Source organism: Panthera leo, chromosome C2 (assembly GCF_018350215.1).
Source record: "Panthera leo isolate Ple1 chromosome C2, P.leo_Ple1_pat1.1, whole genome shotgun sequence".
Taxonomy (NCBI): Eukaryota; Metazoa; Chordata; class Mammalia; order Carnivora; family Felidae; genus Panthera; species Panthera leo.
The window spans coordinates 134,108,467-134,122,935 of record NC_056687.1 but is presented as its reverse complement, the minus strand read 5'-3'; the positions used below and the strand labels follow the sequence as shown (position 1 = coordinate 134,122,935).

General features: G+C 33.9%; 1 protein-coding gene across 14 annotated transcripts in view; it reads left to right on the top strand.

Annotated features, from left to right (window-relative positions):
* TBC1D5 (TBC1 domain family member 5) overlaps nucleotides 1–14,469 on the top strand; it is a 537,979-nt gene that overhangs the window by 319,513 nt on the left and 203,997 nt on the right. For all 14 annotated transcript variants that reach the window (XM_042955445.1, XM_042955444.1, XM_042955443.1 and 11 more), the window contains 4 exons: nucleotides 1,808–1,896; nucleotides 3,432–3,482; nucleotides 3,577–3,646; nucleotides 9,406–9,578. In XM_042955445.1, coding sequence (XP_042811379.1) covers nucleotides 1,808–1,896; nucleotides 3,432–3,482; nucleotides 3,577–3,646; nucleotides 9,406–9,578 — 383 coding nt within the window. The remainder of the gene's footprint in view (nucleotides 1–1,807; nucleotides 1,897–3,431; nucleotides 3,483–3,576; nucleotides 3,647–9,405; nucleotides 9,579–14,469) is intronic.

Sequence of the window (14,469 nt, the reverse complement as noted above, 5' to 3'; positions counted from 1 at the left end):
AGTTTTAAAGGATTAAAATAAAACAAAACACTACAAGTTAGGATGTATGAAGTGGCAACTTTTATGCCCTAAAGTGAGGGAGTTCTTTCTGAAGGGCAGCTTAATTGTGTATATATCAGAGACTTTAACAAATGTCTTTACTCACTTACCCAGAAATTCTACTTCTAGGGACTTTATCCTAAGTTAATGATCAGAAATAGGCAAAAAGATTACCATAAGGATATCTAGCATAGTTTTTAATTTCTTTCTTTTGGTCCTTCCTTCCTTCCTTCCTTCCTTTCTCCTTGTCATTTTCTCTTTTTTTTTTTTCCTTTTCTGTAGGTACAGTAAATACAAGTACTATAGTAAGTAGCTTGTACTTTGATGATTAAATTATGGCCCTTGGTGTTTGGAATACTTTGAGATTATTCCAGGAGAATAAACACCTCATGATGATTTTAAAGCATACTTAGCAGCACTTAATTCCATTTTTTTCTGGATCTCTACCATGCTCTTCTAAGGGATCATCAAATAGTCATTTAAAGTTTTGTTTATTAAGGACGTGGTTAATTAAAAAGATTGAAGTGGTATGTGGTAATTTGTCTTAATCACAAGTAACTATTCAATGTATCAGAGATTATTTTGCACAAATGTCATAAAGTCCTAATTCAAGGCTAGTGATAACTTATGAATGAACTCTGACAGAGTTCACTTTCATCTTATTTTGTGCTGACCACTAGCTTTCTAAGAATAGCCTGGTGCTTCTAGGATGTACAGAGGGTTGTGCGACTGCCCTTCCATCATGGGAAGTCTCTGCTTCCGCCAGTGAAACTCTTCTCTTTGCTTCCATATTTTATTTTTATTTCCTATAAAGGTGGTGTTTTGTCTTATTTTTTTAAATAAAAGATCATCCATAATTATTAAGCAAAAGGAAAGTGATAATTTACTCACTTTAAGAGGCAGAAAAGAATATAGTCTATTTTTAACTTGTTAAATATGTTTTCTGATGCTTAAGGGGGGAAAAACATTTCATTTAAAAGGCAAATTATTTACCTTTTCCACAATAAAGGATAAATAATGAATTTTTAGAGATAGCTTAGTAACTAATATGCTTTTTTGTTTCTGTGCCTATTCGTGTAATTCATGGCTAACACCAATATAAGGAAAAAGAAAATACAATTGATGAATTCACTAAATAAATTGAACAGTAACCTTATAGTTGAAGTAGACAGGAAAGAAATTATGGTCGTTTTCAGATTAAACATGTTGAAAATCATACTTCGAAAACTTTGTTTGCTGTCATACCTGCTAGAGATTGTTTCTTTTATTATCCAGCATTTCCAGCTAGCTGACTTCAGCTCTTCCTAAATCTACAGACATCCTAATTTTGAGCCATTATGTAATGAAAACACTGGATATAATTTCTTTAGGTCTACAGTTCTCAGTTGCCCTTCTTGCTGCAGATCTTTACACTGTAGCTCATGATTATAATTTGCATAAATGAAATTCATATTTATGAATACAGATCCTGAAGCAACTGACAGGTGCAAGGTTGTCTGCCATGCCAATTTATTGTTTGTTGTGTCATTTACACGAGAACTGTTCTCCATGTTTTAAAGAAGAAGAATTTGTGCTGTGGTTGAATTGGAATCAAATTCTAAAAGTAAATAAAATCTCATTTTGTAGCTTTTCATTTTATGCATTTCTCTAAAATATGGAAATGTTGGTAGTAAGGATCAGTTGAAGAAGCATTTCACTGAGCCTATTCTGTCCACTGGTGGACCCTCAGCATCTTCCCCCTCTCATTTGTCTTGCTCTTACGTTTCAGGGCATGCACGAGCTCTTAGCACCTATAGTCTTTATCCTCCACTGTGACCACCAAGCTTTTCTTCATGCCAGTGAGTCTGCCCAACCAAGGCAAGTTTTTATATGAGCTCCATCTGTTTTTTAAGCCTTGCGGTAATCATTTTAACCTCAGACTCTTACGTTGAAGGTACTTTTATAAATTGTAAACATTTGGTTGTGTTTCATGTGGCTGATTATTAATTCCACTTAGTAGTTGTAGTCCTATGGGCTATGGGCAAATTTGTAATTGTAATAGTATTTGCAAGTCACAGATCTGTGCCACAGGAAGACATTTAAGTAGCGGATCAAGAAGAAGAAATTTTGGTGTAATGGCAAAGTGCTATTGATTAACAGTATTCATATGTACCATCCTCTAATGAACCATTCTTTCACTACAAGCTTCACAAGCTTTAACTTGATCTGAGATCCTTTCTCCTCACCAGATTTGACTGAGTTCAGGTCATAAATAGGAGGCCAGTACTCCAAAGAACCCCAGTCTATAAATAAGCAAAAATGGTTTGTCATGTTTTTGAGATACATTAATTTATTCTTTCTAGCAAATAACGTTAGTAATTGTATTTAACTTAGGCTAATTGTTAGAATTTGTTTTCTAACTTTAAATGCCCTAACTGATGGCCCAGAGAAGTAGCCAGGAAGTATCTTGGGAATGGAAGCTGTGAGATTATAAACTTTTGTCAGAAGGATTCCATAGGCTGACCCATCCATATGCAGAACAGAAAAAATTAACACATAACATCTTATGTGTTTATTTGTATGATTTCTATTAATTAAATATAGCCATCCATTTTGCTCAGCATAAATTAGAGTCTTTGTTAAATTAACTTTTGTTTACTATATTATAGGTTAGTATTTTCTAGCTCATTTTGAGTTTTTCTAATTTTACTGAGTTTATTGGATCTGACTAGAGCACTTGTATCTTAATTACCCTTTATTCAGTTACTCTAAAGTATGATATGGATGAAGTTAGTATTGTGATCCTATTTTCATGCCAGTTTTTATCTTTTTCAAAATGTGTACATACATCATAGTCCACAGGAAAGTATAGATGATTGAAAATTACTTTTAAATAATTTGGACATGCTGCTTTAGCAGTTTCAAGCCATCGAAAGGTAAAAGCAACACTAAAATTTGAAAGAGGTACTGTCACTGATTAATGGGTATTAAAATATAATAAAAATAGAAGCCGTTAAAAGAAAAAAATGTTTTCATATGGTATATTTGGCCAGTAAGTAAATATTTGTTTTGTTTTGCTTTGTTTTAGAAAAACAAAATAGATTGTGAAGTAACCAATTTATTCTAGATCAGACACATTCAAGGAATATATTGTCACATTTTGTATTTTTTATTTGTAGCAATTAGTTATTTCATCGTGGTACAGACAAGGTACCTAGTTTGTTTTTGATCTTTCTAGAAAGAGAAGATTTCATTTGTTAATGGAATTGATTTTTTTATTTAGAAAGGATGATTTTTTTTCATATACACATTATATGAAAGTTGGCTTATGAGTATAGAATAAGGTAACCTCTGCAGCATCCCCTTCTATTAAAAACATTATACATTTTGATTATTTGTATTGCTTTTTCAAGTGAGGAGATGAAAACTCTCTTGAACCCTGAGTATCTGGAACATGATGCCTAGTAAGTACAAAAGCTTTCTATTATGTTACTTTTTTTACACCATTTCTACTTTAATAAGGGTTTAACATTAACACTGTATTATTCTAATTTTTAGTGCAATGTTCTCACAACTTATGGAAACTGCTGAACCTTGGTTTTCTACTTTTGAGCATGATGGTCAAAAGGTAAATATTATAGTACAGATATTTTCAATTTATTTGGGGGGGGAAACAAATGATTTCAGTAAGTAGCAGCATCTAATCAGAGAAGCAAAGCCATTATTACTACTATAAAAAACCAAAAATTTAAAAATACTTACAGAATAAGATTGAATTGGGGATCTAAACCATGTTGCTAGTAATATTGGCAGATGTACAATGGTAGTATAAGAAATTGCATATAAATAGAAAATTTATTTTATATGTATATGTATTATCCATGCAATAGATCTTCTTTAAAAATTATTGTAAATTTTAAATGAAGTGCATTTATCTACTTGATCTGTTGTTATCCTAGTGAGTTGATAGACAGACATGTTGTTACTGAAGTGCATAGATTAACTTTGTACCAGATAGGTTGTCTTATTTTTACTAATGCATCACTATTGAATTTATACATTTAGCATCAATACCATTTATCCTTACTCTCTCTTATTCTTTTTAACTATAAATTTTATTGTGTGATGTAACTGATATACCATAACATTCTCCTTTTTAAAGTGTACAATTTAGTAGTTTAGAATATTCACAGGATTGTGCAAATGCCCTTACTATCTAATTTGAAAATATTTTCATCACCATAGAAGGAAATCCCATACCCATTAGCATACTCTGCATTCTCCTACTCCCCAGGGTCTCTGGCATCACTGATGTACTTTCACTTTCTATGAACTTGCCTATTCTGGACATTTCATGTAAATGGAACCATATCATATGTGGCCTCTTGTGATTGACTCCTTTCACTAACGTAAAGTTTTCAGTGTTCGTTTATGTTGTAGCACGCATCAGTACTTCATTCCTTTTCATGGCTGAGTAATATTTCACTATGTGAATATACCACATTTTGTTTATCCATACATCAGTTGATGGACATTTGGGTTCTTTCCCTTTCTGGCTATTAGAATAATGTCACTATGAACATTTGTGTATAAACTTTGTGTCAACACATGTTTTCAGTGCTCTTGGCGTTCCTCTGGGAGTAGAATTGCTGAGTTAACTGATATTTTAAGTAAGCATATATGCTAACTTAGATCATTACGGTGTTTTCATGGTTATTACACGATATCGGAAAAATTGCCAATTATGCTGGCAAGGGATGTCATTAAGAGTTTTGGGTAAATTTTTTTTCTATATGATTCATTTGCTTTATGTTGGTGTGATTGTTTGCATTCTGGTCAGGAACCATATATTCTTCTGTCACTTTATTCCATCTTTTAAAAACTGAAAGGGATAACTAATGCTTTTTATGCCTTTGGTCTAGATCAGGGCAAACTACTGCCTGTAGGCCAATTTGGTCTGCCATCTGTTTTTATACAGCTTGGGAGTTAAGCATGACTTTTACATTATTAAATGGTTGAAAACTATCAAAAGAAGAATAATATTTTGTGACATATGAAAATTATATGGAGTTCAAATTTCCATGTCCATAAAAAAAGTTTTACTGGGATACATCCATGCCTGTTGGTTTCCGTAGTGTCTATGGCCGCTTGCTCATTACAACTGCTCATTACAGAGTTGAGTAGTTGCAACACAGACTGTAACCTCTAAAGCCTAAAATACTTGCTGTCTGGCCTGTACAGAGAAAATTTGCTGACCTTCAGCCTAGGTGGTAAAATCTTTCTTCAGCAATATGTCAACATTTTACATTCTGTCAGGATTATAAGAGGTGAAACTTGTAAGCATATTTGATAAAATACTGTGTTTTAGAACAGTGTATTTATTCTTGTCAGGTGATTTGATGAAGTCACAGACTTATGTGAAAAATCAAAATTTTGAACAAAAAGTATTTTAATACATTTAGATAAAAGCATCCTGATCATGCAGGGGTCAATTGTATTTTATAACTGTTTCACAGTATCTGCGAAACTGAATGATAAAAATGTGAGCATTACCACTTTTCAGTTTCACCCATTCATGCTGATATCACTGAGTCAAGTTCATGAAATGGCTAAGACAACACAAAAAAGGATATCCATTTTATCAAGGAACATATAGATGTGACCTCTGAAGAGTTATATTAATTACTTGCATATATCGATAATATATTCCTAGAAAGCACATCTAATAAATCCGTTCTTCGTCCTCCCCTTTTTATTCTATGTCTTGACCCTGTCACCTTTTTAAAAAGAAGTTTGAGCTTCATACACTTCTCTCTCTTTCAGTTCTTCTCTGCTCTGTATGCTGCCTAGGTTAGCAGACATACTTTCCTTAAGACTTTCTTGATGAAGAAAGCAGTGTGTTGGTTTATATAATGCTGTGTAATTATCTCGCTGAATCCCTGTAACTGGCACTGACCTGTAGACCGCATTTTGAGTACCACTTAATAAATGGTTAAAGGTTGCTGGTTTTGTTGATACTTGTAGCTGACCCATTTGATTAGATCTGTGAAATGCAAATGGCATTTTTTATTCTAAATCCTGAAGGTAAGGGATATCTAATATTAACTATTTTCTCTTTTGATTTCACTGTTACATAAACTGTTTATCATTTAAGTGATCATGAGCATTACTTGTGAGTTTCTTGAATTTAAGAAATGTTGTTGTAAGTATTAGCACAGGGGACATGTTTTCAAACTACAGTTTATATACACCTATAGTTCTTAGGCTACTCATGAGTCTCTACTAAGCATTTGAAAAATGGACTGCATATACTATTGATTTAGTGACAACTCATTCTGTTCAACCTGGAAATTGATTACACGCTTTCATTAAGTTAAACGTTTTTAACAGGTTAATTTAGGATCTGTTCTCTCCAAAGCCACTGATTGCATCTCTACAGAAGTATGTTTATTTAAGACCCTTACAAAATGGCTAGATCTAGTGATCTGTTTCTCATGTGATTGACAGAAACCCTGCCTGAGCACATTGCCTCCACCTGACACAGTATGGTATTCAGCCACACAAGGTTCTTCATTAAAGAAAAGCTACATGACTAAAATGAGTAAAATGTTGAAATGTTCTTTTTTTTTTTTTTAGTAGAAAGAGAAAGCGTGCATGTGTGTGCACACAAGCGAGTGGGGGAAGGGCGGAGGGACAGGCTCCATGTTGGGCATGATCTCCTTCTCCAAGGGCTCCTACTCTGGGCTCGATCTCATGACCGTAAGATCATGACCTGAGATGAAATCAAGAGTCGAAGGCTTAACCTACTGAGCCACCCACATGCCTGACTTCTTCATTTTTAAAGGAAAGTTGGCTTCAGAGAAACACTATCTTTTGAATGTGAATGGTGTCTTACAATTAACATGAATTCTCCACACCCCCCCCCCAGATTATTTCAATTTAGTATCAGGAAAAATGTTAGCAAGAATTATAATTTTTTTGAAAATTATAGCACCCTATCATCTGAAGAGAATATTCAATAATATAAAATGAGACAAAGGTGTCTTGGTTGTGTTATTTTTATAATAAATGACCACAATATAGAGGTATCTTTTTCTCCTGTCTATACGAATTAACAGAAACTAATTGAGCCATAAAAATCGGTATGGTCTTATATGCCTAAATGCACTTTAGGAAGTACAAAGGACTACATTTCTTTTTAAGACTTGAAATGATCCTGGAAAGACAGATGGAACCTCTTCCAGGAAATTTTTCTTTCTGCTAACACATGCCCCTCCTCCTCTGTACTTTGTACCAGCCTGATTAGTGATTGCTCCTATGTGGAATTCTAAGTTTTTTTTGTTAGTCTTCCTCTTCCCTGCCCCTTCAAGGGCAAAAGCTTTACCTTCATTATTTTTGTGCCACTGAATTTGGTCCAGTGATGAAAAGATGATGTTCCTTTTAGAGATCTCACAGTTTAGGAGGCAGAGAAGTAGAAATGGATACTGTAGTAGTAAAGAAGATGATGAAATAGAACCTGACACTTGAGCCAAATCTTTAAATACACTGGGGAGCTTCTCTGTGGGAACACTGGGGAAGGGATATTTCAGGTAAAAGAATGGCATCCCCAGGATCTCTGGGAGCACAGTGAGAGTAGAGGTTGGCCAGATAATGAAAGGCCTCATAGACCTGGCTCAAGAATATGCCTTTTGTTTTTTGCTTTTGTTTTCTTTTCCTGAAGAGCTATTTAAAAAGTTTTCAGAAGGGGAATTTGGCATACTCCAATATCTTTTTTAGATGGATTACCAGACATTTTGGAAGATAGATTTAAAAGCAGACCAGGGCACTTGGATGGCTCAGTTGGTTAAGCATCTGACTTTGGCTCAGATCATGAACTCATGGTTTGTGGGTTTGCGCCCCGCATCAGACTCTGCACTGACAACTTAGAGCCTAGAGCCTACTTTGGATTCCCTCTTTCTCTCTTTCTCTCTCTCTCTCTTTCTGCCCCTCCCCCACTTGCGCTCTTCTTTCTCAGAAATAAACATTTAAAAAAATAAATAAATAAAAGCAGACCAAATTAGGGGCAGTGAGACCAGTTAGGAGGAAAGAAATGGTGAGGACCCCAAATCAGGTTATAATAGTCAAGCTGTAGGAGAGAAGACATAGTAACAGTGTCTTAAGTTGTTCTGAGGAGATAAAATTGGCAAAGCAGGTGTTCTTATTGGAGGATGGTTTGTGGTAGGTACGGCGAAAGGATGAACATATTTTTGAGCAGAAGATGATAAACTCAGTTGTGGGCCTCCTGAATTAGAGACCCTTTTGCAACCTAAGATTCCTTGCCAACATGCGAATGTATGGGAGAGAACCCAAGAGGCTTCTAAGTTATGAATACAGATTTAGAAGTCTTTGGAAAAATGGGTATTGGTTGAAGCACTGTGTATGAGTGAGATCAGTCAGGGAATCACATGCAAGTAGAGAATCAAACTAAGACCAGATCTGTATGAAAGCGCAGAGTTGCAAAGCAGAAACAAAAGTTTGAGCTAGAGAAATAGAATGAGGATGAGTGGTAAGCAGGTAGTCACAAGAGAATGATGCTGTAAATCCCAAGATTGGAGAGAGAGAGAAATTGAGGGCTCAGCATAAGAAAGGGTCACACATAATAGGGAAAATCATCAGACTCGGGATAGTTGAAGTTTCCATGAAAGAATTAGAAAGGGTATAGACTTATCTTTCTTGACTTGGGCTATGGAATGGGAGGAAGGAAAGTTGTAGTCAGCTACATAGTTGTTGTTTTTTTTTGTTTTGTTTTGTTTTTTTGCTTTTAGCTCAGCTACACTCTTGGTCTGGAGAGTTTAAAACTCTTCCTACTCAACTATAATTAATCAAAGGGCCGTTAGAAAATACCTTCTTTTCTAATACTAGTTTCCTTTTTTTCCTGACTTTTTTATAGTTTTGAGAGCTCAAAGTAAAGCAGTTTTCATTTGCTGTTTTTCATGTTTAAATTTTATGCCACAAGAAATACCTTTTCATCAGAGTATTCCACTTAGGTATGATGGCTGATTAGACAGATTGGCTGTAGACAAGTAGATTAGCAGCCGCTGTAGCGAAAATTATCTTGAAAAATATTTAATTTAATAATTTAATATTAATATCACCAGAGAAACTGGTCAAGGGAAGACAGGTAGAAAATATTTTAGAAGGCATTTCCTGGCCTTTACATTATGTGCACAATTCATGTGTATGACGATCAGCATATGATTCCACAGTTTAAGCATTTGTCATGAGATGATTGTCATGAGTTTTTGGTTCTTATTTAAGCTTCCATAGGTAAGTACATTCAAGAATGATGTTTATACATTTGCTCATTTCATATTGAAATAACACATGCTCCATTTTTTCTGTTTGTAGGGAAAAGAAACACTGATGACTCCCATCCCCTTTGCTAGACCACAGGATTTAGGGCCAACGATTGCTATTGTTACTAAAGTCAACCAGATCCAGGATCATCTACTGAAGAAGCATGATATTGAGCTTTATATGCACTTGAACAGACTAGAAATCGCACCACAGATATATGGGTTGTAAGTACTAAAGTTTATGTTTCAGCTATATCTAACTATGACTTAGGGTGGTTTCTGTATGTCTCAGATTCATAGAGGTAAGAGCTGGAATTATTCCAGCTCCGCTTCATTTCCTATGTCTATGGTGTCCTATGTGCCAGACCCTGTGCTCATTGCTTTCACAGATGATATTTCATCAAATATTTCCATTAACCTTGTCAATTTAGTGTCATATGAGGTAAGAAACTTAAGGCTTACACTGTGTTTATGCATATTAAATAGTGAGGTCATAATTCAGATGCAGGAAGGATTGGCTCCATAATCTGCAGAGCCCAGTGTAAAATAAAAATGAATATCCCCCTTAAAAAAAATTAGTAAGAATTTCAGGATGGCAACAACAGATCATTAAACCAAGCATTCTAAGAAGGGCAGAGTCACATAGGTCATACACACATGAAGCCAGCCCCAAACCCAGCCAGTCCTGCAGTCTATCCATGTGTTTTCCATTTTATTGGGAATTGCATTTGTAGAAGTGAGCTGAATGTTCCTCAGGGTGAACACAATATGGTAATCATCTTCAGCCATGAAACTTTTGTAACATGCTATCGCAGAAGAATAGGGAGCCAAGCGCTCCTCAGAGACGTGTGTTATGTTTGTATGTGTGTTTATTCAGTGGCTTAATAGGATGAGTAGGAAAATTAGAAAGATTGCAGTTCTAATAAATATAAATTTGTGTAGTGCTACAACATTGAAACAATAAAACATTCATATCTAATGCTGGACAGTTCCTTGGTAGATATTTTCTGCAATTCCCATCTCTCAATTAGGTAGAACTTGGAAAATAGAGACAATATTATTAAGATGTACATAGTAGATGCTCAGTAAATATGAACTTGTTATTTGAATTACAAAGAATTTCAAAAAATCGAAAGTTTAAGACCAGAGCAGAGTCTGTTTATTTAGCCCAAAGAAATATCAGTGAATGTTTTCTTTATGTTCTCATGTTACGTACAGTCTTTCACTGATAATAACTCTGCTATCTATCATCTCTGGAAACCCTGAACTGTGATTAAAGATGTCTGCTTTTCTGTTTAAATGATGCTTATTTTCATTTCTGTGACTTAAACTTGACTTCAGCATTGAGAGCAGCTCCATCATTCCCATTGGAAATGAGAAAGTTGAGGGTAACATGCATATTGGGCAGTACTGTAAGTTATTAGTGAATCATCATTTACACTTAAAAGCCTGGCTAATGTGTTTGTGATTGTAGACATAAAAATTTATTTTAAAATAGCTGGTGGCAAGGTCAGGAGTTAAATTCTATATTCCTCTCCACTGTGCACTCAAGTGGTTTATTCAGATCCCAAAGCCGATTTTACACCCTCAAAAATTGTTTACTAAAGTCTAGATATTGGTCTTAAATATTGAGGAAAGAATTTAATGTTGGACATACTTATCATTTCTTTGAAATGCTTTATTGTTTATTAACTCTTCGAGATGGTGCTTTATATTGCAGTGGTGGGTGGCATGGGCTTGGGTTAGATGATTTATAAACCATTATATTCCAGTTTCCTTTTCAGACATTAGTTTCCGTCAGCTTTCTCATCATCATAATGATTCCTAGAGCTTCTTTGACACCTGACCAACACCCTCCCAATAAAATTCCATGATCCATGACATAATCATTCTTACTCCTTTCAACTTTATTTTTCAGCAGTAACCATAGCTGACTCATTTATCCCATTATTTTAGTATAGAATCTCATCTGCGTTAACTGAAAATGTACAAATTTTTTTTAAACTTTGTTGAAGTCACTCGTTCTCTTAATTTGTCTCTACTGCATTTTATAGTGCAAGGAGTTTATTCACTTCATTTATTAAATTTGATTGTATTATTTCTATTTGTGGGACACAGGTAACTCAATTTTCCTTTGTCTTTATGCTACTTTCAGTTGTACTACTCATCTGTATATTTCCTGTTGATTACTGTTAGAATCTTTGGGGCCAAGGAAAAATATGAGTATAGTATGCAATAGCATTTAGAAGCACAGACTTTGAAATGAAACAGATCTGTTAACCGTTTTGATCCTTGGTTTCTTCATTTGTGAAATGGATATTGAAAATAATGGTACTTACTTCATCGGGTGTCTATGAGAATTAAATTATAATATACAGAAATCATAGTGCTGAATGTGTAGTAAGCATTCAATATCATTCAGTATATGTTGGCAGTCCTTCTATTACCATTATCTGTCATTACCATTCCCCAGTTAGGATGTCATGGCTCTGTGAGTATGATGTTCTGCGTGTTTCATGAACCTTTCCACCTCTGGCTTTCTATGTTTTCTTCACCAAAGCATATGAATAGCTTCTACTTAGGTAGAAACTTAACAGCTATCCTTCAGACCAGTGCTTCTAAAGAGCCAGTATAGAGCTGAGGAGTAAACTTCTAGAAACAGATTATAGCAATTTAGCAAAATAATTTTGTGTCCCTAAGGCTAAAAGAATATTGTAGGTTTGTACTTCAGGGAAATGAATTGACATAGTTTGTTTTGTTTTATGTCATAAAAGTAATATTAATCTAAGTAATTGCTGATGCTACTGTCCATTCCTGTTGAAATCAAGCTGGTAATTTAGGCTGACATTCAGTTTTCATGCTTAAAAACAATTAGTTGACACTTTGAGTACATTATCCTCAAGTTACAAACACAAAATAATCAATTTTCAGTTAATAAAAACTGGTCTTCTTTAAGATATCAGAATTCATAATAGGCATCATCTAAAATGTGCTTTTGCTTGCCATTTTTTTAACAAAATCTTTATTTTTATTTTCTTAATGTTTATTTATTGAGAGAAAGAGAGAGAGAAAGAGAGTGTGTACGCATGCATGCATGAGGGAGGGTCAGAGAGAGAGAATTTGAAGCTCAATCTGAATCTGCCAGCACAGAGCAGGATGCAGGGCTCAGTCCCATGAAACATGAGATCATGACCTGATCCAAAATCAAGAGTCTGATGTTCAACCGACTGAGCCACCCAGGTGCCCCAGAATTTTGATTTTCAAACAAGTATTTTCTTGTATACCAAAATGTTTTAACAAAATTAGAAAACGATATGATAAAAATGCCAATAATGAATGTATCAATGGGAAATGTTATCAGTATTAACAATTTGCATAGAATGGGGAATAAATCATATATATGTGGGAGTTTAAGTCTGATTTATAATATGGTTATAATTATCATTAAGAGATGTTGCAGTTACTCCATTTTTAGAAATAGTTTAGTTCTGTTTTTTGTAAGAGAATATATGTGGAAGTCTCCTGATGTGGCAGATGAGCCATATATAAACATTGTATTTTACTAATAAATTTATTTAACAAAATTAGAATTAATAATTAGTATAAAAATATTAATTGTACTAACATTGGCTAAAGTCATTCCAAATTAGCTTATCTAAATTTTAAGTAAATTGATGATACTTATCTTGAAATGTGGGAATTAAATACCCATGAGATCTTGAATATTATATAATAATTTGCTTACTAGTGCTATTATTTTATGTACTTAAGTACATTATCCCCTGGATAATTGTAGCTGGTTTTTGTGTTACAAAATGTTAAATCAATCAACTTACTGTTTAGTTAAACAAAGTTAATTTTAAGTTAAATGTGATATTATAAACTGATATTTCCTAGAAGTAATTTACACAGTTTTTCATTAACTTTATGAATTATTACTCCTGTTGCACTTTGATCAAAGTTTCTCTTGCTTTAATGCAAATCATTAACATTTTGAATTGTCTTTTGTTTGCCAGTTATTGATGGGTATTAGACTTTTAAAATTTTAGTTCTGTAGGGGCCTGTCAGTGCATGCTGATTAACATCCAAAGCAAATATTGACTACATTATTTCCAGCTTTCCAAGGTAATTTCTAAGGGTTGCTTTTTTTGGCATCTTCATTTTTAGTATGACAATAGGAATGTGCTGTGATTTCATCACATAGGGGTTATTTTTGTGCAAAAGCCTCTAAAGTACCAGTGTTAAGGTTCCATTCCCAAGTATGTGCTTGTTTGAGTCCAAAAGACTCTTAATCACAGATTCAGGTATAAAGACTGAATACCATTTTCACTTAATACCATAATACTATTTTATAGAGAGACCAAAAATTAAAGTTTAAAAATAACAATTTTTGCTAGGCCAGAGTAACTGTGTTTTATTATCACCCTTTAATATATTGAATCTGTATATTTTCAACTACATTTTATACTCTGATATAAATAGAATACATAATAAGCATCTGTGGGATATGCAATTAATGTCACTTTTGAGGAAAGACCCTCATAACACACTTGGGCTTTGGCATTCTTAAATTATGAGCTCTTTACAACACTCATGGGATAAATTTCATATCTCCCAAATGTTTAGTATACATCTTCCATTTCCCTTACTTCCTGTTTTCTGGATTAGCAGTTGTTTTGCTATGGTGGTTTATAGTGATTTAATTGGGGAGGTTCTTGGTTACTGATTAATAATCTGCTAAATTTTGTGATATAATTTTTAAATATCTAACACATATCACAGTGTAATTATGTATGACTACTAAGTTTTTTAAATCTATATTTGAAGTATAAACATATAATAAAAAATACAATTCTTAGTCATCCAAGTCAGTAGAATTACCTTAAAAATTATGTCTCTCAACAATTTAAACAAATAGCTTTCTATTCTAAACACAGCTAATGATTGAAATATTCTTTCTTTTCAGTGAGTGTTGTGTTATGTTATACATTGAATGTAAAAAACATAATGACGGACTAAAAGGTGAAGATCCAGTGATACCTTATCTCATACCACTGAATATTCCCCCAGAATTACCTCTTTGGGGAAAAAAAAAAATGGTTTATTCTTCTTCTAT